At 48.5% G+C, this 27,352-nt stretch overlaps 1 protein-coding gene across 1 annotated transcript in view; it reads left to right on the top strand.

Annotated features, from left to right (window-relative positions):
• The window catches only part of dgkb (diacylglycerol kinase, beta), a 1,237,676-nt gene that overhangs the window by 1,022,698 nt on the left and 187,626 nt on the right, over nt 1-27,352 (top strand). Inside the window, 1 exon segment of the mRNA XM_038797484.1 lies at nt 25,216-25,411. Within this exon segment, the coding sequence (XP_038653412.1) occupies nt 25,216-25,411 (196 nt within the window).

A 27,352-nucleotide genomic window follows, 5' to 3' on the forward strand; every position in this document is an offset into this window, starting at 1 on the left:
CATCAGCCAAGACCTCAGCGGATAACCCCTGTCGCCTAGCAACCAGCCCTTCAGCCGGGGGGGGACGTCCCTCAAACATCGTAGGGATGAACGACTGCGCCAGTATGTAGGAGTCATGCACACTCCCTGGGAACCTTGCATAGACATTCATGATCCTCATGTGGGGGTCGCATACCACCTGGATATTCATGGAGTATGTCCCCCTTCTGTTTGTGAACACGTCCCTGTCCCCTGCAGGTAGGCGCATGGGGACGTGAACACAATCGATTGCCCCCTGCACCCTCGGTATCCCGGCCACGCTGGCAAATCCACGAGCTTGTGAGTCTTGACTTGCTTGGTCCTCGGGAAAGGTGATGTCGCGGTCCGCAATGGCATAGAGGGCGTCGGTCACATCCCGGATGCACCTGTGCACCGATGACTGGGAGATCCCGGAGACGTCCCCGCTCGGAGACTGGAAGGAGCCGGTAGCATAGAAGTTAAGAGCGACCGTCACCTTGATGGCAACCGGGATCGCGTGTCCTCCCCCCGTTCCACGTGGGGCGAGGTGCGCCACGAGGTGACAGATATATATCACCGTCTGCCTACTCAGCCGGAGTCTCCTCCTGCAGGTGATGTCCGTCATTGTTAGGAAAGAGACCCGGACACGGTACACACTCGGCCTTGGTCGTCGCCTCTGGCGCCGTGGCTGCACCCTCACTCTCTCCTCTTCCTCTTCCTCCTCCTCCTCCCCGTGCTGCTCGACGACTGGCAACTCCTCGGCCCGTCCCTCTGCTGCTGCAGCTGGCCCTGCATCCACTGCGGGTTGTGGCTGTGGATGCTGCTGCATCGCCAAATGCAGTGCAGCGGCCCCAACCACTGCGCAGAACATAGCCGTTCTGTTCACAGACATTGTGCTAACCTACAGAAGGGTGGTGGGGGGCAGAGAAACGGGACATGTTAGACGGAGGTTAGTCGACATCTCAACAGCCGCCTGCCTCGGGATACTTGTGTGTCCCGGTGGCCTGGTCGTGCTGCTGACACGCGGGCAGCATAACCCCTCGTCACTTTCTGCATCCAACGGCCAGTAAACTAAGTCCTCCTCACGGGTGCGACAGTGGCCTGTGGCCGTAAGCCACAGGGGAACCAGCGGCCGTGTCCTAGTGACCGGCACGCCATGGCATGGTGGCAGACATTTTGTTACGGGGTTGGACGGCTCACTCGCTCACTCTCTACCTAACCCCCCCCACTCCCACTCCCCCCCTCCATCTCCCCCACTGCCCTCTCCATCTCCCCCACTCCCCCCATCTCCCCCACTCCCCCCCCTCCGTCTCCCCCACTCCCCCCCTCCGTCTCCCCCACTCCCCCCTCCGTCTCCCCCACTCCCCCCTCCGTCTCCCCCACCCCCCTTCCGTCTCCCCCACTGCCCTCTCCATCTCCCCCACTCCCCCCCTCCGTCTCCCCCACTCCCCCCCTCCGTCTCCCCCACTCCCCCCCCTCCGTCTCCCCCACTCTCCCCCCTCCGTCTCCCCCACTTCCCCCTCTCCGTCTCCCCCACTGCCCTCTCCGTCTCCCCCACTGCCCTCTCCGTCTCCCCCCTCCATCTCCCCCACTTCCCCCCGCTCTGGACCCCCCTCCCGTTCTCAGGGATGCCTTCCCCGTTGTGGCCAGACTCGAGCGGTGCGCTGAGCGGTGCGCTGAGCGGCGCGCTAACCTCCTGGAAGCTGTCGTCAGCCAGCACCTCTGGTTGACGAACTTAAAAAGCAGGTGTGTTTCACGCCGTGTAAACAGTGCGCGATTAAGTCGGGACTTCAGCCCATTCGGGCCGGTAAATAGCGGGGGGGGGGGGGCAATTTGTAGCGATTCTGGTCCTGTCGGGGGCATAATGGAGGCGTTTGGCGGGAATGGCGACTCGGAGTTTGTGCGGGGTTCGGAGAATAGCGCGAGGGCGTCGCACCAGCGTCGCCGTAAAAATTTGCACCGCCCGCTATTCTCCGACCCGTCGTGAGTGCGGAGAATCGCGCCCCATGTGTTTCACTTATATGCAGAAAGTAACAAGAATGCTTTTAACTGCATAATTGTTGTATCGACTATTTAAAGTGAAATTTACCTTTTTATTTGAAATATCCTCCATCTATTAATTAATATTTTAATTTTGTTGATTTTTGATGGTTTGTTATAGTAAAAAAAAATTAAAAGTGAAATCTACTCCATTAATTTTCCTTCCATTGGTGTTGTGGTTTTCCTTTCTTGTTAAAAAGTTATTGGTCTCTATAGGGATCGTAACAATGCTTCTCTGGCCTGATTATTGTCTTTGCTCTCCATTCGGCCTGTTACTTATGTCAAAGTGGAAAAAGAGGAAATGTGCCCCTCCAGCTTCCTAAAAGTGGTGTGCAAGCCTTTTTCTTTTAATTTGTTCATTTGTGTCCATTTTTCTGAATTAATTTAAAGAAAATGTGCCTGATTTGAATGCTGAGGAAACGTCAGAGGAATAACCCTGTTACTTTGCAGGTGCCATCAGAGACTACTAAAATGTAATGCTTTAAAAGATTCCAAATAAGATTTACAAAACCACACGACAAATGAAGCCATTTCAACATTTATTATCACTTCAGAGCGGCAAAAGTAGCAAGCAATGGGGACAACTAATACTATAGAAAAGTGTTATTTCTTATCAGTGTGAGTGGGAAATGCCTGCAGCAACCAACAACAAATTGTTATCCAGAAATTCTAAAGAGTAGGTCGAAGGAAAGTTTAGGAAAGATAAAACAGGCTTTGACAAATGTGAATTTGTGTATTTCCAATATGCTCCTCATAAATGTTATAAAAAGATTACTGTGGTGTTTTTTTCACTTTAATAATGCAGTGCTGCGTTTAGATTTTTTCTAATCCAATAAAGTCGATTTTGAGAAACCGAGGCTTAGTCAAATAATTACAGCAAAAAATTACCTGCTGAGTTCAATACTGGGTGTTAATGGAAGCCCTACCCAGTGGCTGCTAACCCACACTACTCTTTTTTTTATTATTTAAGTAATCTCAGTTAGTTCAGGAGACCCCAGACCCTTTTAACTTAACCACAGGAGGCATTAGATTGCATATTTATCATACCTTGCATGAATCTTACTTAAATATGTATAAAGATATGACTGACATGAATTAGTTAGAATTCAGATGCTGTGCACCATATTTTGTAGTGGACTCCCTACTGTTTGACATTTCTTCCCTGTCAAAGATCAAATTATTTTAATTTAGCTTGTAAATTATATGATGTTATGGCTGCTTTCTGGGAATTCCCCATGGTCAATCAACTTTTGTTGTTCCTGCTACTTGTCAGTGTAAAAGATATAATATGTATGCAAATAAGGTTCAAAAATATGTGTTTCCAATTGCCTCGCCTTTTCTTGCACAAATCCTGCACACTGAGACAGTAGGAGTCCTGACATTTAATTTGCTAAGGCCACTGTGTATTTAACTAAGTGTAGTTTTGAAGGGCCAAATGGTCTCCTTCTGTGCTGTAAGATTCTGTGACAATGAAACCAATGCTGGTCGCAGACCACATTGTTGACAACTGTACACAATTATTCAATATTTTATTGAACTAAGCATGACTGATGTGGGCTACTTTTTAAAACTATACGTTACAACTTTTTCAAACTAATCCATTCAGTGACAGATTTGAGTAATATATTCAGATAATATGCATCACTGTGCTTAAGTAAGGAACATATTTTCTTTTTAATTCTGGAGTTGTTAAGCAGATTGTTTGGTAATATGTAAACAACTGACACGGAGGTGCACATACCATTATAACTGTGTTTATGCAATAAAGATCTAACTCAAAATTTAAATGTAGCCATAATTTTAATGGAAAAGATTTGTTATCAGAATGCTACATAGAATTTTAACAATTCTCTCTCTGCTTGTTTACCAGCATCAGCTTAGTCCAGTCAACAGATTTCTTGCCTCAGTGTCAGAATTATTCATTTAATCTCCAAAACACCGACCAAGCAATAACAAGGGGGTACTGCAAAGTAGAAGATGCTTTTTTTGTATGCATTGCTAAATCGAGGTACTGTTGAGGACTTAAAAGAGCCAAAGCATTATTTACTTATCAGAGAAAAGTTCTTGCACAATCTCTCCAACTGAACTTCCTCAACTAGCATAACAAGAACAGGATAAATTGCCAGTTTTCTCATTTGCTGCTTGTGGGACCTTATCCTGCACAACATATTTGTCATAGAATTATACAGCATAGAAAGAGATCATTCAGTCTCTTGTACCTGTGCCGGTTCATTGAAAGGCATTTCAAATTTACCACCTAAACTGCTTCCACTATGCTTTCAGGTCATGTATTCTATGTTTTTTTTTAATTTAGAGTACCCAATTCATTTTTTCCAATGAAGGGGGAAATTTAGTGTGGCCAATCGCCCTACCCTGCACATCTTTGGGTTGTGGAGGCAAACCCCAAGGAAACACGGGGAGAATGTGCAAACTCCACACGAACAGTGACCCAGAGCCGGGATCGAATCTGGGACATCAGCGCCGTGAGTCAGCAGTGCTAACCACTGTGCCACTGTGCTTCCCCATGTGTAAGGACTATTAACATGCTGTTAGACTGGCACAACTTGATGAACGGTATATCTAATGCGAAGATCAGACTTTGCCCCCATAAAACTGTGAGTGGTCACTCCAGCCAGTACAGCCATGGATAGATAAATTGCAACAGATGAATTGATGCAGCTGAGGTCAGGTACATTTTAACTTTGTTGGTTTCCTTACCACCAACTGCAGCACAGTCTATTGGACATGATCTCAGCTAGCTTGGTTAATAGCTGCGCTAACAAATCACTTGTGACAATGTACATTGAAGTTCTTTCCCAAAGTACTTTATATTTTTTTGTTACCCTCAATGCTTCTTCTAAATGATGTGTACTCATTCATCAGTTGAGAGAGGGTGGAAGGTGGTAATCAAAAAGAATAAAGAACAAAGAAAAGTACAGCACAGGAACAGGCCCTTAGGCCCTCCAAGCCTGCTCCGACCATGCTGCCCGTCTAAACTAAAATCTTCTATACTTCCAGGGTCCATATCCCTCTATTCCCATCCTATTCATGGAATTGTCACGATGCCCCTTAAACGTCACTATCGTCCCTGCTTCCACCACCTCCTCTGGCAGCGAGTACCAGGCACCCACTACCCTCTGTGTAAAAAACTTGCCTCATACATCTCCTCTGACCCTTGCCCCTTGTACCTTAAACCTATGCCCCCTAGTAATTGACCGCTCTACCCTGGGAAAAAGTCTCTGACTATCCACTCTGTCTATGCCTCTCATACTTTTGTAGACCTCTATCAGGTCGTTCCTCAACCTCCGATGTTCCAGACCGGGTTTATTCAACCTTTCATCATAGCTAATGCCCGCCATATCAGGCAACATCCTGGTAAATCTCTTCTGCACCCTCTCTAAAGCTTCCACATCCTCTGGTAGTGTGGCAACCAGAATTGAAAACTATACTCCAAGTGTGGCCTAACTAAGGTTCTATACAGCTGTAACCAGTAGGAGGTTTCCTCAACTATGTTTGACCTGATACCATGAGAGCTTTGGAGTGCAGAGTCAATGTTGAGGACTTCCAAGGCAACTCCATTCTGACTGTATACCACTATGCTACCACCTCTGGTGGGCCTGTCCTGGAAGAGATGGGGAAGTCTAGGACATGTTCTTAAAGGTAGTGAGCTATGAACATAACCAGTGGGGAGGCACAATGTTACAGTGGTTAGCACTACTGCCTCATAGTACGAGCAACCTGGTTTCAATTCCAGCCTTGGGTAACTGTCTGTGTGGAGTTTGTTCCTTCTCCCTGTGTCTGCGTGGGTTTCCACCGGGTGCTCCGGCTTCCTCCCACAGTCCAAAGATGTGCAGTTCAGGTGGATTGGCCATGCTAAACTGCCCCTTAATGTCCAAGGGTATGTAGGTTAGGTGGGTTACGTGAATAGGGAAGGGGCATGGGCCTAGGTCGGGTGCTTTTTCAGAGGGTCAGTGCTGACTTGATGGGTCAAATAGCCTCCTACAGTGTAGGGATTCTATGATCCTATGAAGTGTGGTTGCTGGTCCAGTCTATGGAACACCTCTCCCAATTTTTGTACAAATTCCCAGATTTTATAGCACTCAGATGTTACTGAGTAGATCTTTGCAAATAGAATGGGCTGCCTTTGTCACATCCATGTCCTATGCCTAAGTCGATACCAGAGGTCTGATGAGTTTTATTTATATTACTTTGTTGTTGTGGTCTGACACAGCTGAGTAGCTTGTTGAGCCATCTCAGAGGGCAGCTCAGAGTCAAATGGACTGCTGTGAATCTGGACACAAATATAGGCTAGGCCAAACCAAAAACAAATTTTCTTCTCTAAAAGCCATTTGTGGACTAAATGTGTTTTTTTTAACAGCAATGTAGTAGCTGCATGGCCGCCATTACTGCTGATGAACGTCTTTACTCCAGATTTATTTACTTAAGTGAATTTAAGCAGTGGGATTTGAACTGATGCCTCTGGATCATTTGTGCAGGCCTTTTGATTGCTAGTCTAGTAATGTAACCACTGTGCTACTATTCCAGTTATTGACCATAATGCTTCACTGTCTAATAGCACAAAACATCTGATGTAATTTTAGACCGCTATTTTTCATATCAAGGATAAAATCTTTTCATAGCCAATGTTTGCTTCTGTTTTAATGTGGCCTGATTATTTATGCAGTCTTACTATTGCCAGAAAAAGATTAATTATAGTCTTAAAAAAGATTGCATGGTGCTGCTTGTGCTGAAATGGAAAGAACTATAATTGGCAATGTTCTTCAGTAAACTGTGCACTATTAGCCTTTTATTTTTCTGCCGACATAACTAGTTCTTTAAACCAGCTGATTCATCTCCTTTGGTCCAAAAATAATACAGTAGGATTGGATTTGTAATGGGCAGTTCGGACAAATAGGGAAAGGATCCCTGCTAGGTATAGTATTTCCAAGCCAATAATCCTTACAGGATTAGGATTCACAAATTATCAATCAGCACCCACTGCGACATTTGTTGGAAACTGAAATCCCATAATATAAATGTACACAAAGATCCTTAAAATAAGAAATGAGAGGAAAATGCGCACAGCACCATTCCGCAAGGGTTGTACCAAGGCACTTTCTTTCCACACAATTTAGTTTTCATCAGCTGTTTCTGTTCTGGAGATAAAAGGGTAGGAGTGCCTTGCCACAAGTCAAGTAGGTGTAACCCCTGGATGATATAATCAGGGACTTTGCCAAAACAGTTGGAAATCATAGTGCTTCAGCTTCCTTCTGCCACTCGTCCGTGACGGACCCCTGCAGCAGTGGTAAAGCAGGTGGAAACTTGACTTTTTTGCCAATTTTTCAATATTTAGTATGCATGATAATGATTACCTGCCAGCTGGTCAATTTTGCTGATTTCACTCATGTGACAATTGTTGTTGATGATATATTTTGATTCCAAAATGCTATCCCCCGTTGCCTTCTTCCTGTGACCTGTGTCAACAACCCTTCCTTCAGTAGTTGAGCAGTACATCTGTGCCTCCTTTATATTCCCCTTTACGATACAAGAGTGGAAGTTGACAGCAGTAAGATTACTTCCCCTCTTCTTACTTTCCTATCAAAGATTTGGAGGCATTCCCTTACAATTTGGCATTACAGTACCACTTCCCCCAAGTGCCAACACTGTATAAATCCTGCACATACTTGGGTTTGGCAGTGTGCTTGCCAACAAGTCATGTAGCTTTTGTTCCTGAATCTCTCAAAGCAAGGGCAAACAATGACCCTGTTGGTGTGATCGTGTTCCCATGAGTCATTGCCTTTGCCTGTGCATATTGTCCTAAATATATTGAAACTGAATTAGTCTCAGAATGTGTACAGCTCCATTCATCAAACTTTCTGTTCAATTTCTTACCTCAAAGAAATCTCCTCTTTCCTGAAAAGTGCAGATTGATCTAATCGAGGTATTTTTATTTCCTCGTTCATTTCAAAGTCAAATTGCCTTTCAAGTCAAATTAAAACTTTTCATCACGCAGGACAATGATGAATGAAAAAAAACTTGAATTTGTACAACACTTCTCCTACATAGTGAGAATATCTGAAGTGCTTTACATTAATGAAGAAAAAAGCTGCGTTGAGCAATCAGGAAATAGGAAATGGTAAGTTTTAGGTTTGAATAAGAGAGATTTTGAATAAAAGATTATGAAAGCAGGCTTTGAAAGCAGTGGACACGGTGCTAAGGCTGTCCAAACTAGACAGCGAGCTCCAGATGAGAGCAGCATAGTTGTTGAATGACTGTCCAGCAATGATGGTGAGGGTTAAGGGGGCTTTGTATTAAAGAAGCATAAAGCATGTGGGGATGTAAGGTTGGTAGAGATTGCAAGCATGGGGGAGGACCATGGAATGAATTGAAAGTAAAAATGGGAATTCTGAAGTCGTCTTTCTGGGAAACAGAGAGTCAATTATATTTGGAGGTGCAGGGTTGATGGGACTGTGGAACTAGGGAAAAGACTGGGCATATTGGGTGAATAATTATTTGTGGCAGTTGTGTTTGATGGTGAGCTTCAGGGTGATGATATTTTAGACCCAGGGTTCGATAGAGTGGGCAGTTTTGCAGACAAAGAAAAGAGCAATAATGGCAACACCAATACTATCTATGTCTCTGAGTATTTAGACAACTGAATCCATGCCTCCACTCATTCTAAGTTGTGCTTTAAACTTTTCCTTTACACATTTCACCCTCTCTTTAGTTCTGATGAAAAATCTAATGGACTCAAAGGGCGGAATTCAATGGAAACATTTTTGGGTGCGATCTTCCCAAAAGGGAACCAAAGTCCCTGAGCGAGCACGTTTAGCTGCGTGTTTCCCACCACTCAGTGCCGAGAAACACATGGCTATTCAATGCGACTTACGTTGAATAAGGGGCTTGAACATGGAACACGAGGCCGAGCCCACACATAGCCTTGTTTTTTACAATGGGGAGCTCTACTCGCTAAAACTCCCCTATGTGTGAAAGAATTAAAAATGCCGTCCCGATCTCCGAGGCCCCGAAAAGAATCCCCGACCTTCCCCCACAGCCTTTCAATATACCTATGGCAGATAGATAAGGCAGACTCTCCTGGTTATCCATGCTTGATGTGAAGTGGCGTCTCTCAAGCAGTAGCCTCTAGAGATAAACTGGCAAACTGTTCCAGGAAAAACTAGCCATGGAGAGAGATGTAAGCACGTTGTCTGCTGTATATGCTACTGGCTATGGTAAGAGGAATAAATTAAAAAGAAAGAAATCAAATAAGGTGAAAATAATTGATGAGACCATCAATTCACGCGACACATGGTTAGAAGCGAACAGTGGTTTTAATCGTCTTACAACGGAGCCTGCCTGTGACGAGATGAACTCTAGATGAACTGGCAGGCAGGCTCACAACAGCAACCTTTATACTTCCGTTTGGGGGAGGAGCCATGGGCAGAGCCAAGGATGGAGCCAAGTACAAGCTCCTCATCTCCCCCTATGGGTAGAGCCGCGCAACTACACATGATCTAGTACAAGGTACAGGCTCAACACATGTTGTACAATACAGTGTGGATTATTAGTGTTTATAATTCACCACATTCACCCCCTGTGAAAAAATCAAGTCCCACGGGGGTGACGGCTTACAAATTGAGTCTGTCCAGAGGTCGAGTTGTCCGTTGTGATCGGCGGAGCACCGGGGTTGTAGCCTCTTCTGGTGGCTGGACGATCACGGTTGGTTGGGGTACGATGGCGGACTCCGGGGGTAATTCTCTCCGAGCTTCGTACCCGTCTGGTTCAACTGGGGACTGGGGGCGCTGGAAGCTTGTAGGCGCGGGTGTGCGGAACATGTGTAGCGACCCGGTAGGTGCGGGGGGGTGGGGTGCGACGTGTTGGGTGGGGTGTAGTGTGAGGGGTACCTCGGCGGTGGTAGTGGTGGGATTCGATCCTGCCGGCGCTAGGTCCCGGAGGGATGCAGTGTCCTGACGGCCGTCAGGGTACTCTATGAACGCGTATTGGGGGGTTTGAGTGTAGTAGAAGCACTTTCTCTATGAGTGGGTCAGTTTTGCGTGCCCTGACGTGCTTCCTGAGGAGTACCGCGCCTGCTGTCTTCAACCATGCTGGGAGCGAAGACCCTGTGGTAGTGCTCCTGGAAAAAACAAAGAGCCGCTCATGAGGGGTCTGGTTGGTGGCGGTACATAGGAGGGATCTAATAGCGTGGAGCGCATCGGGGAGGACTTCCTGCCAATGGGAAACCGGGAGATTCCTGGACCAGAGGGTCAGTAGGACGGTCTTCCAGACCGTCGCATTCTCCCTCTCCACCTGCCTGTTCCCCCTGGGGTTATAGCTGGTAGTCCTGCTCGAGGTGATGCCCTTGTCGAGCAGGTACTGACGCAGCTCGTCGCTCATGAAGGATGAACCCCGGTCGCTGTGTACGTAGCTGGGGAAACCAAACAGGGTGAAGATACAGTGCAGGGCTCTGATGACTGGGAGGTCATATCGGGGCACGGGATAGCAAAAGGGAAGCGGGAGAACTCATCGATGACATTCAGGAAGTACACATTCCGATTATTCGAGGGAACTGGCCCTTTGAAATTGATGGCGAGGCGTTCAAAGGCCGAGAAGCCTTGACCAAGTGGGCCCTGTCTGGTCTATAGAAGGGCGGTTTGCGCTCCGCGCAGATCGGGCAATCCCTGGTGATGGCATTTACCTCCTCAGTGGAGAAAGGTAGATTTCGGGCTTTGACATAGTGGGCGAGCCGGGTGACCCCGGGTGGCAGAGGTCATTGTGGATGGCCTTCAGGCGGTCGCTCTGCGTGCTGGCGCTAGTGCCACGGGACAGGGCACCTGGGGGCTCGTTGAGCTTCCCCGGTCGATACATGATATCGTATTTGTAGGTGGAGAGTTCGATCCTCCACTTCAGGATTTTATCATTTTTAATTTTGCCCCTTCGCGAGTTGTCAAACATGAAGGCAACCAATCTTTGGTCGATGATGAGGGTGAACCTTCTACCTGCGAGGTAGTGCCTCCAGTGACGTACAGCCTCCACAATGGCTTGTGCTTCCTTGTCGACCGAGGAGTGTCGAAGTTCTGAAGCGGAGAGGGTTCGGGAGAAAAATGCGACTGGTCTCCCTGCCTGATTCAATGTGGCTGCAAGAGCTACCTCTGAGGCATCGCTCTCAACCTGAAAAGGGACGGATTCATCCACCACCCGCATGGCCGCTTTGGCGATGTCCTTCTTGATGCAGTTGAAGGCCTGGCGAGCCTCAGCCGACAGGGGGAAATGTGTGGCCTTAAATAGTGGGCGGGCTTTGTCCGCATATTGAGGGACCCACTGGGCGCAGTATGAAAACAATCCCAGGCACCGTTTGAGGGCCCTGAGACAATGAGGGAGAGGGAGATCTAAGAGGGGCGCATATGGTCCGGGCCGGGGCCCAGGACTCCGTTTTCCACGACATAGCCGAGGATGGCTAGCCTGGTCGTGCGGAAAATGTATTTCTCCATGTTGTTAGTGAGGTTGAGTTTCTGGGCCGTCTGGAGAAATCGATGGAGGTTGGCATCGTCATCCTGCTGGTCATAGCCGCAGATGGTAATGTTATCCAAGTACAGAAACGTGGCCCGCAGCCTGTACTGGTCCACCATTCAATCCATTGCTCGTTGGAACACCGAGACCCCGTTCGTGACGCCAAAGGGAACCCGGAGGAAATGGAAGAGGCGGCCATCGGCCTCAAACGCCACGTAGTGGCGGTCCTCCGGGCGGATTGGGAGCTGGTGGTCTGCAGACTTCAGATCCACCGTGGAGAAAATACGATACTGGGTGATCTGATTCACCATGTCTGCAATCCTGGGGAGGGGGTACGCATCGAGGAGCGTAAACCGATTAATGGTCTGACTTTAGTCCACGACCATGCGGAATTTTTCCCCGTTCTCGACGACCACCACCTGAGCTCTCCAGGGGCTGTTACTGGCCTCTATGATCCCCTCACGTAGGAGCCTCCGGACCTCGGTTCTGATAAACACACTGTCCTGCAGGCTGTACCGCCTGCTGCGAGTGGCTACGGGTTTACAGTCCGGAGTGAGATTGCCAAAGAGTGGAGGGGGGGGAGGGGAGATTCGCAGCGTGGCTAGGCTGCAGATGGTGAGTGGGGGTAGGGGTCCGCCGAAGCAGAGGGTGAGACTTTTGAGGTTACACTGGAAGTCGAGTCCCAGTAAGAGTGGGGCACAGAGTTCGGGCAGGACATATCGTTGAAAATTAGAGTAGCTAGCACCTTGGATTGTTAGGGTCGCGACGGTGCACCCTTGGAGGTGAACAGAGTGGTAGCCCGAAGCGAGGGAGATAGTTTGCCGTGAAGGAAAAACAGGGAGCGAACAGCGTCTTACCAGATCTGGGTGTACGAAGCTCTCAGTGCTCCCGGAGTCGAAGAGGCACAGTATGCTGTACCCGTTGATTTTAACGGTCATCATGGAGTTGCGGAGGTGTTTCGGACGCGAATGGTCCAACGTGACCGCGCTGAGTTGTGGGTAGTCGGTGGCTTGATCAGCTGTGCTGGAGTGACCCCATGATGAATGCCCGCTGAGGTCGCAGTCTTCGATCTGGGTTGCTGAGTTTGGAGAGGATGGAGCCCAAGATGGCCACCCCCGTGGATTGCACGTGGTGGGCGGCGAGGAAGATGGCGTCCAAGATGGCGGCCCCCATGAGTCGCACGTGGCCTGCCGCATGGTGGGGGTTTGCCAAGATGGCTGCCCCCATGGGTCGCACGTGGTGGGTGGGGGCGGAGTCGGAGGACAGGCCGTGCTGTTACGTGGCCTGCGGGCCTGCAAATTCAGGGCGCGAGTGCTCTGGGCTGCGGGAGGGTTTGAGGCTGGAGCTTTCTTCGCCAGACATACTCTGGCATAGTGTCCTTTGTGACCGCAGCTGCTGCAGGTCGTGTTGCGGGCCGGCAGTGCTGGGGCTGGCCACAAAAGTGGCAGGCTGGAGTAGCATAGTGGCTGGGTGGCCGCGCGGCGCAGGCCTGGGGTAGTCGCTGGTCGGGGGCCCATGACGGGGTCGCGGAGGCCGCGGGGAATGAGGTGAGGCTGGGGAACGAGACCTCCATAGTAGTGGCGAGTTCTACAGTGTCTTCTACGTTTTGGGCCCCCTTCTCAAGCAACCGCTGGCACACGTAATTGGATCTGAGGCCTGCAACAAATACATCGCGGACAGCGAATTCCCTATGTTCTGCAGCATTTCCAGCTTGATAATTACAGTCCCTGGATAAGGTTTTTTAAATCTCTTAGGAATTCTTCTAGCGATTCTGTGGGGCGCTGGCGGCGAGTAGTAAAAACGTGGCCCGCGTAGACCCCATTGACGGGCCTCACGTACATTCTGTCGAGTAGGGCCAGGGCCTCTGTATATGAGCCGGTACAATTAAGTTGAGTAGATATACGATGGCTCACCCTTGCGTGCAGTAGGCTGAGTTTCTGCTCCTCCGTAGTTTCTGTAGTGCTTGCTTCAGCCAGGTAGGCCTTAAAACATCGGAGCCAATGTGAAAAGATTTATTTCGCCTCTGCATCCTGTGGGTCGAGTTCCAGTCGATCAGGTTTGAGGGCTGATTCCATGGTCATTCCTTACTGTTTCTTAAGACAATTAAATTGATGAGACCATCAATTCACGCGATACGTGGTTAGAAGCGAACAGTGGTTTTAATCGTCTCACAACAGATGTAACGAGATGAACTCTAGATGAACTGGCAGGCAGGCTCACAATAGCAACCTTTATACTTCCGGTTAGGGGGAGGAGCCATGGGCAGAGCCAAGGGTGGAGCCCAGTATAAGCTCCTCATCTCCCCCTATGGGTAGAGCCGCGCAACTACACATGATCTAGTACAAGGTACAGGCTCAACACATGCTGTACAATACAGTGTGGATTATTAGTGTTTATAATTCACCACAATAATGTACTAAATTTTCCTTTTCTCAATGTGGGTCAGATGCTCAACATAGAACCCAAAGGATATTCGCCCCATTAAAATTGAAATGAATATTAGGTAGTTTCAAGAGCAAATGGTCTATTGCTGGGCCAGACTACTACCCATGCAGTGAAGACAAAAATTCAGTTCAATATATTAGCTTCTGATCAAATTCCTTCCAACCATTTAACAAGCCTTGTGGAAGCATGGATACTCTCGCAAGTGCAAGTTTGATCTTTCAAGCAGCTACTGAATTATACAGTGATTTAGTTCAGAGAAAGGTTGACTCCACTACTAGAAACTTCAAAACTACCTTCTGTTAATTTGAGCATTGGAAAAATCTCATCATTTTTTCTTAGTTTTATCATTCTTGCAGCGTCACCACATCGAGTGTGGTTTTATTGATGGTGAAATGTTATATCTGCACCTGTCCCTCTGAGCTACAGCTGGCCTCAGCTCCTCAACTGTAAAGCAAAGCAAATCTAAGAACCCCTGTGGATCTTCTATTTAGCCGGATTACCCTTCATTTAAAGATTAAACACAGCATGTTAACTTTAATTACAGTTATAGAGATTCAGAAATGAATGAATTAATTCAGGAACAATTGCGATGTATCATACTTCCAAGAGATCTGAATTTTTGATTAATACTACTCCAATGGATCTCGTAAGGGTGGTGGCAGGCCCGTCTGACCAAAAGCACTTCCAGAGCGAAATGGTCCCTTTCAGGCTGCTGTTTGAAGTTACAATGTGGGGTGGAGATGGGGGTTAAGTAGATAACTCTTACTCTCACCCCGCAAACAAAAATCAATAAAGCCCCTGAAAGTTTAGATAAACACTTGCTACATGAGAGCTGACACAAATTGCAGAAAAGGCCCCAGATTTTGCATGTACAAAGATAAAACAAATCAATTACCTTAAAATGTACACTGAAAGGTTCCCTCTGGAACTGAAGATTTCTTGTTTTCCGCCTCAGCCCCGGAAGGGCCTTTGTTTCACCGAGTGGAGCAGCCTTGGAGTCAACTTTCCTCAGACCCAAATCACTGCTGCTTATAAATATATACATGACCCTGCTCTTGCAGTTCCACATAATGAGTTGTTGTAGGGTGTTAGATACCATTCAGTAGCTCTCAATGAAATCTTTGTAGTCTTAAGTAGGTGACCTGTATGTAGTTATTAACTTCAAGAATTATGTACATATATACAATAAATGGTTCAATCTAGTAGCTGTCTCCATGTTTGCTTGTGCACATGGCTCTGATCCCTCGGTGCAGGCCGTATGTTATCTTCCATCACTGTGTACTGTACTCAGTCTCACATTAATATGCCAGACACTTACACTATATCTCCCCCTGCCCCTGCATGTCCTTGTCTAATGCATTTCCAGTTAATTTAATTTACACCTGGTATTACTTTGTTTTTACTACCCATCTCCCTTACACCCTTCATATTTCTGAGTTCAGAACTTCAGGCTGTCTGGAGGCTTTTTAACCTTTAAATATGTTTGCATGATTGACAGAGGAGTGGTAGGCTCTGTCGCTGCAGGTAAATTCTGTTGATTTGGATGTTGTTCTGGCATCTGAGTAGCCTCCTTAATAACCCTCCACTGTACTGTGAGAACGGGCAGACTAGGGATGAGGAGGAGGCTTGTCTTGTTTTTCCTGACTAGGATGCTAGCCAGGTAGGACTGATATTGATCGTTGCCCTTCCTGATACTCTCTCTCTCTCGCTCTCTCTCTCTTGATCTTTAATCCAAATATCATCATCCTTTTGTGTTGTGTTCCAGGTGGAAGCTTGTAGGTTAGCAATGCTGTGGGAAAGTCCTCATTCTTTTTTGGAAGGGATTTGGAAGAGTACAGACCCCTCTTTCGGCCTTCGCATTTTGCTGTGGGTATCCATTAGGGAGCTGGTACAGTGATGGAAGCTGGATGTGGTGGCATAGTGTGTGAAGGACTCATTTGAAAACTGTGGGCCATTACCAGACACAATCTTGTCCAGGATGTCATGACTCATGAACATCTGTTTCAGTTCATTAAGTAGTAGACATATATAGTTGCTTCACATCAACCCATCTGGAAAGGTAGTCCTCTGCTAAAAGGAATAATTTGTTGTTGAAGTCAAATAGGTCGATGATCAGCTTCTCCCAAGGTCTGGAACTGTGTGGGGATGAGGGGCTCCCTTTGGCCCTGTCCATGCAGCACACACATTTGACAATTTTCTATGGGTTCCACAATCTCCCGGGAAATACCTGGCCATCAGACAGAGGATTTAGGCCCATGCCCTGCACTTGGTGATGTCCAGGCGGCACTAGTGTATTTTTTGAAGGATCGCTGGTCTAAGGGAATCTGGGATGACTAGCCACTCATGAAGACCAGGAAATCATCCATGACTGTAAGGTGTTTTTGTTGTTCAAATCAAGCTTTCATGGTACAATGCTTGGTCTGTGTTGTGGCCAGCCTTGTTGGCAGTAACGGTGGATGTAGGCATGCTCCTCATCATGCATTTGTTCCTGGTGAATCGGTTGGAGTTTTCTTGTGGTCGCTAGCAAGTGCCTTTTTGAGTACACTTCAATTTCTTCGATGAGATTGATGTCCTGTTTTGTCTTAAGGCCTACTGTGGAAGGTATGGCTGATATTATTTTTATGTTGGATGTATATTGTCTCACAGGTGAAATTAATGAGGTGTAGGTGGAACCTCTGGATTCTGGGAGGCATCGTTTTCATCCAGTAACGAAAGTAGTGGCTTATAGCCATTTCTGGTTGTGACCTTGAGATCAATGATATTGCCTGAAAAGTTTTTGCATACCAACATGACTGCAAGGGCTCCCTTTTCTATAATAGCATATCTTGTCTTTGTGTCCGACAAGACCCTGGAAGTGTAGTAAACCGGTTACTGACTCCCATCCAGTTGTTCCTTGAATGGATCCTAGTGGCCAGAATGTCAATGAAGTGCAGCATCGCCTTGGTGCAAGCGAATGCTTGCTCTTGATAGAACATAGAACAGTACAGCACAGAACAGGCCCTTCGGCCCTCAATGTTGTGCCGAGCCATGATCACCCTACTCAAACCCACATATCCACCCTATACCCGTAACCCAACAACCCCCCCCTTAACCTTACTTTTATTAGGACACTACGGGCAATTTAGCATAGCCAATCCACCTAACCCGCACATCTTTGGACTGTGGGAGGAAACCGGAGCACCCGGAGGAAACCCACGCACACAGGGGGAGGACGTGCAGACTCCACACAGACAGTGACCCAGCCGGGAATCGAACCTGGGACCCTGGAGCTGTGAAGCATTTATGCTAACCACCATGCTACCCTGCTGCCCCGAATGTGATGTGAGCCACTGCAGCAGGCCATGTCTTTTTTAAAGAGATGCCTCAAAGGTTCTGTGCCAAATTTGGTAAAAGTTTTGTCAAATGGTTCACCATCCCAAAATATGCTGGAGATCTAGATTTGAAGATGGGGTTGGGAACTCGCTAATAGCTTTAGTTTTCAGTCGCTTGACCATGGTGATTTTATTGCTGGTGATATGGCCCAAGAACTGAATGGACATTTTGGAGAACTCATTGCTAATTCAGGGTCAGACTGCCCTGGTTTTTATAAGCATAGAATTGCTACAGTGCAGAAGGAAGCCATTCGGCTCATCGAGTCTGCACTGACCCTCTGAAAGAGCACTCTACCTTGGCCCACACACGGTCCCATCCCCACAACCTAGTAACCGAACCTACACATCTTTGGACACTATGGGGAAATTCAGCATGGCCAATCCACCTAACCTGCACATCTATGGACAGTGGGAGGAAACTGGAGCATCTGGACGAAACCCTGCAAACACAGGGACTACTCCACACAGACAGTGACCCAGCAGGGAATCAAACCTGGGACTGTGGAGCTGTGAAGCGACAGTGCTAACAACTATGCTACCGTGCCGCCCCTGTATACAGTGATCTGTGAGATTGGCATTCTTGGATGCTGTTCCTGGTTTCTTTCGGAATTTTGTCCTGGATGCAATAGGACTGTACGGTGGTTGAGGAACTGGAATGAATCTGATTTGTCCTTGGTTATGTGTCACCGTTGCATCTTTCTGGGTAATGACAACTGAACAAGTCCTTGTCACCTTGGCTGGTTGCCACATATCTTCTGTGTGATCCTGGTTGCAAACTTTGTGTCCCAACTGTGGCTTTATTGAACCATATAAGGTCAACATAAATACGAATGGACCCATTCCATTTCGGGACTGAGGCCATCCTGGAACACCATGCAGTTAGTTGTATGATTGGGGAGATGACTCCCATGGTTCTCACCTCATCCAACTGGCGTTGTGCCATCTTGTTGGCTGGGATGGGGGTTGGACTTTCTAAATAATAATAATCTTTATTAGTCCTGAGTTGGTGGCGAATCTTTGGTGGCCTGAAGAAGCAATTTGGTTTAACATCCTCCTTCAGTATGATATTGTATGCAGTTTTCAGTCACAGCAGTCATATCAAAAGCTTTGAGAACTCACTTTTATACTTGAAGCCAAGACTTTGTTGCTACACCGGGTCAGTTTTTTGCAGAAGATTAATGTTCAGCACAGGCTTTGCAGCTTACTATTGAACAATCCTGGTGAACCATGAATAGAGCGGCTCAGATTATTTTATGCTTGTACCTCAGTGTCACACGCGGGCGCTTTTCACCAGGAACTTTACGCCTCCTACTCTGTACAGGTGTGTCGTGGATGGCAACAGCCATTGGGTCACAGCCATGGTTCGTTATCCAACAGGGCCATTCCACTGGCTCCTGTGTCCAAGTTAAGGTTTGTGAGATGGCCATTAACCAAAATGTCCAAATTGAAAATCCAAGCGGCGGTATTCTCAGTTTCGGAGACGAAGGCTAGATTCTCCTATTTAGATGTTGTGTCCGAAGCATATGTCTAGTCTTACGACCAAAATCTCGGCACCGCCCCCACACCGATGCTCCGCCTGGTGGGGGGCTAGCTGCCATGCTACGTAAACCCCGGTCTTCCCGACAGAAACGGCCAAAGAATTGTCGGGTCTGCGACCGCGTTTGTGCACAGTGGCGACCTCAGTGGTCGCGCCGTCCAACATGTTGCCGGCCACGCGTGGACCCGACCTGGCAGATAGTGCAACCCCTGTAACCCCTCTCGCCACCCCCGGACCACCCAGTACCAGTCACCCCAACCCCCGCCCAAGCACTGCCGGCCAGCGGAATGGCTCTCTCCCCCCCCGACTGTGGCGGCGCTGGACACAGTCCGCAGCCGCCATGCGAGGTTGACAAAACGCCAGACCACAGGTGATCCACGCCTTCGGAAAGTCGACCCATCGGGGGCGGAGCATCGGGGAGGGACTTCAGGTGACGTCTTGCAGCCGTCCCAAAGGCGTGCTGCGTACTCATTTATGATGCTGTTTTGGAGGGGGCGCAGCATCCAAAAACAGGTGCCGCCCCCGATTTTGGCATCAAAGGGGATTCTCTGCTCAATCGCTGAATGCAATTTTGGAGTCGGCACTCAGAGAATCCCCTCCTAAGTATTGACTGCGGGGCAGGATTTGTGGACTTTCACGTCAGCAAAACAGGCACCGAATGTGGACCGATTCAGCAACTGTTGAGGGGCTAGCAGTGGTCCCACTTGGAACACAATCAATTCCAATGAAAGACGGTACGAGATTTGCCAGCTCCGTGATTTACATTCGGGTGTCTGACAAGCTGCAGCCGCATATTCATGCTTCACTCCCCACCACACTCATCCCAAGATGGCACTGGTTGTGCTGGAGCGCACCCATACAGCTGATGGGTTGACTGGGGCCAGAGGGCTCCTAGGGGGGTGCCGGGGGGGGGGGGGGGGGGGGCCTATATGACCTGTGACCCTAAGTTCACAGTGGGCAGCTAGCGACATGCGCAGCTTCAAGGATGCCTTGCCGGCTGCGACAATGTTGTTCTGTGCCTGTCCACCTCGACCCCACAGCCCACCTCCTGGCCACCCACCCCTATCCCCATTCCCCACTGGCTCTGGCAGAATCCCCCCGGCCAACGGCACAACTGTCAGCAAATTATAGTCGTGTTGGACACTTTCCGTACCCCCTCTCTCTCCCTCAGCAGCCATGACGCTGGTTTCACGATTTCCAAAAGCGTAAGTGAACCGCACTGTCGGGAACTCAGCCCATTGGCTGCGGAGCATCACAGAGGCCCCGGAAAATGCCGGGCCAGGCCTGCTAATTATATGCAAACAGTATTTACTGTACGTGCATTCCGGACCACATTGACGCCGCTGTCGAGATGACGGAGAAATGTGATTTGGCATCAAATCAGCTCGCGTCATGATTTTGGCATCGGAGCCTATTCTCCACCCAATCGCATTTCGCGATTTTGGCATCAGCCAACGGAGATTCCCACCCAAAATCTTTAACCTCATCCAAAAAGCATGGCTATGTGTCCTCTTAGCGTGCAGTCTTGACCTCATGAATCCTCTTTGGGTCTTCAGTTCACTTAGGTGTTTTGATCTTGCACAATTTGTGACAGTGTCCAATTTATTACATTGAAAGCATCAGACTGAAATTGCAGAATATTGATCTCACCTCTGGGCCGTTTTGCTCCACGGCACTGCTATGGTCACTCTGCTGGTTTGTCACATGCTTCTCCTTACCTGGAGTGTCTCCATTTCTGTGCTGTTTAGCTAACTGGACTATTGGGGTAGAGAGCTGGAGGCAATTCTGGGTGAGGATGGAGGTAGACTCTTGTCGGAGGTCTGAGTTGTGGGTGCTGGCAAAAGAAACACTCCTATTTGCCCCACGGAAATACTCGGGGCGTCCGGTGGTAGTAGCCACGCTGTAGACATGGAGGTTTTGGGGGTAGGAGGAGGGGGGGGGGGGCGGGATGGAAATGAAGGACCTTTTTTTGGAAGGGCGGTTTGCGAATTTGGTGGAGTTGGGGGAGACGTTTGGGATTCAGCGGTAGAGGCCTTTAGGTATATTTTCATACATTTTCATAGAATTTACAGTGCAGAAGGAGGCCATTCAGCCCATCTAATCTGCACTGGCTCTTGGAAAGAGCACCCTGCCCAAGGTCAACACCTCCACCCCATCCCCATAACCCAGCAACCCCACCCAACACTAAGGGCAATTTTGAACACTAAGGGCAATTTATCATGGCCAATCCACCTAACCTGCACATATTTGGACTGTGGGAGGAAACCGGAGCACCCGGAGGAAACCCACGCACACACGGGGAGGATGTGCAGACTCCGCACAAACAGTGACCCAAGCCAGAATCGAACCTGGGACCCTGGAGCTGTGAAGTGATTGTGCTATCCACAATGCTATCGTGCTGGACTTTGCAAGGAAGGTTTTCCTGACGTTTCCGGTGACACCTCCCTCCTCATTGTTGGAGGGGGTGTTGTCGGTGATGAGGTTGGAAGGGGGGTTCATCTCGGCGATTTATGGAAGGTTTTTGGAGGAGGGGGTTAAGGCCAAGTGGGAGGAGAAGCTGGGGGTGACATTGGAGGAGGGGTTGTGGTGTAAGGTGTTGCGGAGGTTGAATGCCTCAACCTCGTGTGCGAGGCTGTGACTAACACAGTTAAAGATGGAGCATAGGACTCACCTGATGAGGTCGAGGATCAGCTGGTTGTTTGAGGAGGTGTAGGAGAGGTCCAGCCAACCATGTACATTTGGTGTGCGATCCAACAGCCATGCTGCACCGGAAAAGCAACTCGCCGCGGCGCAGTATGGCTGTTGAAAGCCGGAATCCACCCGGCTCACAACGCCTCGCGAGATTCAATGCCATCTCGCAAGATGTTGCAATGTCAATCCCGCCCACAATGGAGAGCCTCACTCTCATATGCAGATTCCCGGGGTACCTAAGGCTTTGGGATTCAACCCCATCGCCCCAGGGGCCAGATGAAATGGCACTCATGGGGTCTCCAAGGGGATCAGAGGACCCAGTTGCATGTCCTTTGGGCAGGGTAGTGCCCTAGCACTGCTGGTGCCACCTCGGTACCCTGGAATGGCAGTATGGCACCTTGACAGCACCACGTGGGTGCCAGCATGCCACTGCCAAGGTCCCCAGTGGTACTGCCAGCCAGCATGCACTGCCAGGTTGGCACTGCCAAGGTGCCAAGCTGGCAATTTTGAGCATGCGCAATCGGGCTGGGTTTGTCCAGTGTGGGTGTTGGAGGGGTGCGGGAGGAGGTCGGGGACCCTCCCATATTGCATTTGGGCTGGGGGAAGGTTGAGGATTGTTTTGGGTGCCTTGGAGATGGCGTCCTGATCTCTTGCTACAATGGGAAGTTCCGGCAAGTGGAGCTCCCCACTGTACAAAATGGAACTATGTTTGGCCTCGACTGCATATTCCACGTTCAGACCCCTTATTCAATACAAGTCCCTCACTCGGGGACTTGGTTCCCTTTTGGGAAACTCGTGTCCATGTTCTGATCCTGCCTGAAGTTGGAGAAATTTTGGGGTTCGTTTTCCAGCATAATGTCTGACTTGCCAGAACTACAGATGGGACCGGGGCAGTTGTTTTCGCCATTACCTAAGCCTCTCCGTCCAGGGGACCTGATGGAGTTCATGGGCGTTTGGCGATTGGTCAGAGAATCCCCGTACTTGCCGGCACCATGTCGCACAGCGTGGTCATATCCGCAGGTAAAACCGGGGGCTTTACGCTGCGTGCTTGCTAGCCCCCCTACCAGACAGAGAATCGGTGCAGCTTTTGCGCCGTTTATTCTGGCAAAAAATGCCACTGTTCCCACACCAGCGTCAGCACTTAGATTGCAAATCGGAGAATCCAGCCCCTTGAATTTGGAGAAGGTTAAGTTTACCATGAGGAGGGCAATTGAAAGGTTCCACAAAAGATAAGGTCTGTTTATTCTTAATTTGAAAGAGTTGATTACCGTAAGCTGCTGAAAGGAGGGGGGAATTTGGGGGGGCTATTCTTTGAGTTATTGAGTTGTTTGTTGGAAGAGTGTGTGGGGTGGGGTCCTATTGTTCTTGTTGTTTTGCATTATTTTGTTTATGTGTAATATGTTAAAATGTTGAAAATAAATTAAAATATTTAAAAGAAAAACAACTGGATGTGGAGTTTCCCTTGTATCACAATTCACTTTCAGGTCCTAAAATGGACCTGTGCTACACATGGATGTCAGACTGTCCAACAGCCTAGGTTGAATGGGCAAAGTTGTGGCAGATAGAATTCAGTATAAGCAAGGTGTGAGGTTATTCATTTTGAACAAACAAAATGGAAAGAGGTAAGGTGAAGTGGATGTCCAAAGAGACCAGTGTTTCAAGTGCATTAATCCTTAAATGCCAGGAACAAGTGCAGAAAATAATCAAAAAGGCTGATGGAATGCTGGCATTTATATCTAGAGGATTGGAGTATAAGGACGGCACGGTAGCACAATGGTTAGCATTGTTGCTTCACAGTGCAAGGGACCCGGGTTCGATTCCCGACTTGGGTCACTGTCTGTGCAGAGTCTGCACATTCTCCCTGTGCCTGTGAGGGTTTCTACCAGGTGCGACACGCCATTTTTGGGGGGGGTGGGAGAATCGTGGGGGGTGCCAGGGCGGCGTGGCATGATTCGCCCGGCCCTCCTGCAATTCTCCCACCCGGCGTGGGGTGCGGAGAATCGCGCCCAGTATTTTTGCAGTTGAATTGCGCCCTGGATTCTCCGGTCCCCCAGCCCCGTGTTTCTAAGCGATGTGGTAGGATTCGCTCTTTGCCGACTGTCAAAACAAATTTCCATTGATGCCACCCTATACAGCCGGGAAACATGCGGGCAGGTCAATAGGAAAACTGCATCCCGATGGCCGGAGAATTCCAGCCATAATCTTGATATCCTTTTTATTTTTAGAATATTAAGGATTATGCTTCCTTGCCTCATAATTCTAAATACAGAGAAACATACTTTTTATCCCTGTTCATAACTTGCACATTTATCTTTTACATAGGGGCGGCACAGTAGCACAGTGGTTAGCACTGCTGCCTCACAGCGCAAGTGACTCGAGTTCAACTCCCACCTTAGGTGGCAGTGTGGAGTTTGCACGTTCTCCCCGTGCCTATGTGGATTTCCTCCAGGTGCTCCGGTTCCCTCCCACAGTCCAAAGATGTGCAGGTTCGGTGGGTTAGCCATGCTAAATTGCCCCTTAGTGTCCAAAGGTGCAGTTACGGGGATAGGGTGGGAGATTGGGTCTCAGTAGGGGACTCTTTCAGAGGGCCGGTGCAGACTTGATGGGCCAAATGGCCTCCTTCTGCACTATAGGAATTCTGTGATTCTGTGATAGTGTTTGGATTATAATATGGTACCAGTGGATCCAATCGTGGGTGAGAGCAAGGTGCTATTGTGAAATTATAAGCGTGTACTTTATAAATGAGTTAGCAGTTTTGCTACAGTTCAAGACAGAGGAAGTCTTGCACCTTGATATCCCTCCTGATACTTAACTGAAGTTTACAACTGCTTTTGGAAATGTGGGGATGAAATTGGCCATGTACAGCAGTGTAAAACAGGTGATAGTAAATCACCAGCTGCTTCGGCACACCCATGTTTGACTTGCTTTTCAATTTAAATAAATGGGCTGTGGCTCACTTTAATAAAGGTGAGGGGAGCCCGATGAGTGAACAAATGAAGATGTTTATAAGAACAACTATTTACATGGGGCACAGATATACCTCACTGGATATTCTCTCTCTATTGGTCAGTTGCTGACAGGCCGACCTTTTATACAATATGGTTCTCAACCCACGTAGTTAGCGAGGGAGCTCATACTCCTTGAGCCACATGGGGAAAACAATTGACCCTGCCCTGTGTGTTCCGTGCAGGTTATTACATTCACCATCACCATTTTGCCCTATACCCAAGGACAATGTCCCCATTGTATTAGCCTGTATCCTGACATGATGTTGCACTAGAGTGGTGCATCACCTGCAATATCAACAACAGCCATGGACCAATAAGTTACTTAATTAGGACTGAAGCTCAAATGCAAACACTTGTGTTATTTAGATTGTATCAGTAATCATTTGCAGACAAAGCTGTCTGGACATGGGATTAACCAGGCCGAAGCAAATGAAGCCTGGGAATACATGCAGTGCAGGCTGTATCATTCATTAGCCTCCTTGGCTGCCACCTGTATGGTTACTGACTGGGAGTTCAAATCAAGCCTATCTTGGCAATTTTGTGGTTAAAATTGCAAATAGTATTTTAACTTAATTCAAATATCGTGATTTTTTTTTCTTATTGTGATTCATCTTTCCAGTGCAATGGAATTCTGCTGGACTTGAGCGATATGCCCTTGGAAGGCATTGCTGTTTTGAATATACCAAGCATACATGGTGGATCAAACCTTTGGGGAGAGAGCAAGAAAAGACGAAGTTATCATCGAGCCAGTAAAAAGGTGCCAGATAAACGGGCAACAGTTATCGATGCCAAAGAGCTGAAATTTTGTTCTCAAGGTAGGAAACTGTCTTGAAGTGGGCTGTTTGACAACATTCATGACCATATTCGATTGTGATTCCATAATTAATTCACAAATTAGGTTATCTGATTTATGAGATTGACGTGTGAAGATATTTTCCAGCTCTGCTATGTCACCTTTTGGGAAGGAGACATTTACACTTCATCAACTCAAATGCATTTTTTTGTGTTTTATATTTATTTTGAGAACAGTCAACAGTCCATTTCTGCAACTCTGCTATAATATTTTGCAATGAGTACATTCCGAAATGCATTCATGCCAGTGTGATGTGAATTAAAAGATGAGCAAAAAGCTGAAATGTTCCTTCAGTATCAAGGCACCTCCATAAATAAAATGTATATAGAGAGGCCAGCTCAGTGTCAATTGTTTTTGAATTTAATCCAAAAGGAAATATTTGTTAGAATGCAAATACTTTCTCCCTCTCCGGAGTTTTCAACATATTCATATTGTGATGTTCGTCATCAAACAGTTAAACTTTTAGTTTAGAAGATGGGACACAATTGTCAGAAGAGTGAAGAACCCTGCGCCTTCTAGTCCTCATCCATGCAATTAGAATGAATTAAGATAAAGTGCAGCTTGCAATCCTCAGCACTAAGTTGACAGTATATGTTCTGCTTTATGTGTGGAACCATGACAAATTTGACTATCCCAACCTGCCTACATAATTTCCTACTTGATACATGTGAGCCTTAAATCTAAAGACATACACGAACACTCTCTTTCTCTCTCTCTCTCTCTCTTTTTCTCTCACCCTCCCAGGCATCAGACATGTAGGGCGGGATTCTCCAACCCCCCGCCCGGTAGGAGAATCGCTGGAGGGTGGCATGAATCCCTCCCCGCCTCCCCGACGCCGGCTGCCGAATTCTCCAGCATCGGGGTTTTGGCGGGAGCGGGAATCGCACCGTGCTGGTTGGCGGCCGCTGGCAGTGCCCCCTCCCCCGGCGATTCTCCGGCCGGCATTGGGCCGAGCAGCTGCCCATTTTCGGCCAGTCCCACCGGCGTAAATTACACAAGGTTCTTACGGGACCTGGCTCTGTGGGCAGCCTGCGGAGTCCTCGGACAGGCGCGGGGGGATCTGGTCCCTGAGGGTGGGGAGGGGAGGGCACGGTGGCCTGGCCCTCGATCGGGAGCCACCGATCCACGGGCGGGCCTGTGCCATGGGGGCACTCTTTCCCTCCACGCCGGCTGCTGTGAAACTTCGCGATGGCCGGCGCGGAGAAGAAACCCCCTGCGCATGTGCTGGGATCATGCCAGCGGTCCGGCGCATTCGCCAGCACACACTGGAGTTCCCGCGCATGCGCCAACTCGCGGCGCCCGCCGGAGGCCCTTCGGTGCTGGTTGGCGTGGCGCCAAAATCTCTGCCGCCAGCCTAGCCCACAAAGGTGCGGAGGATTCCGCACCTTCGGGGCGGCCCTACGCTGGAGTGGTTCACGCCACTCCTTGGCACCGGTGCGGCCCGCCCCGCCGGTGAGCGGAGAATCCCGCCCGTAATGTTTGATTTGACAGAGTTTCTATGAAGAAAGAACAACTCGTGGCTCAATTGGTCGCACTCTTGCTTCAGATCACAAGGTTCCAGGTTCAAGTACCCTCTCCAGAGCCTGATTGTCAGGATGGCATGCACTGGGCACCCGTCATCCAGAGTGCCCCACCAGCTCTGACAGGCCTGCTGCCATTTCACACTTCAATGAGTGTTGATTGGCAGCAGACGGGACTTCTGTCTGCATTTGGCTCGCTGCCCTTTAGCCCATCCAGGTACAACGCTCCAGTAGCCGGAAGAAATACTGCAGTGCCATGCCTGACACTGAGGGCAGATTTCTCCAATGTTCAGCGGCAAGTTTTCCCTGGCTCACCATGGTCTGCCAGCAGGATCCTCTGGTCACGCTGAAGTCTCTGACAATTTACAATCCTCAATCTGTGC

This window comes from Scyliorhinus canicula, chromosome 5 (assembly GCF_902713615.1).
Source record: "Scyliorhinus canicula chromosome 5, sScyCan1.1, whole genome shotgun sequence".
NCBI lineage: Eukaryota > Metazoa > Chordata > Chondrichthyes > Carcharhiniformes > Scyliorhinidae > Scyliorhinus > Scyliorhinus canicula.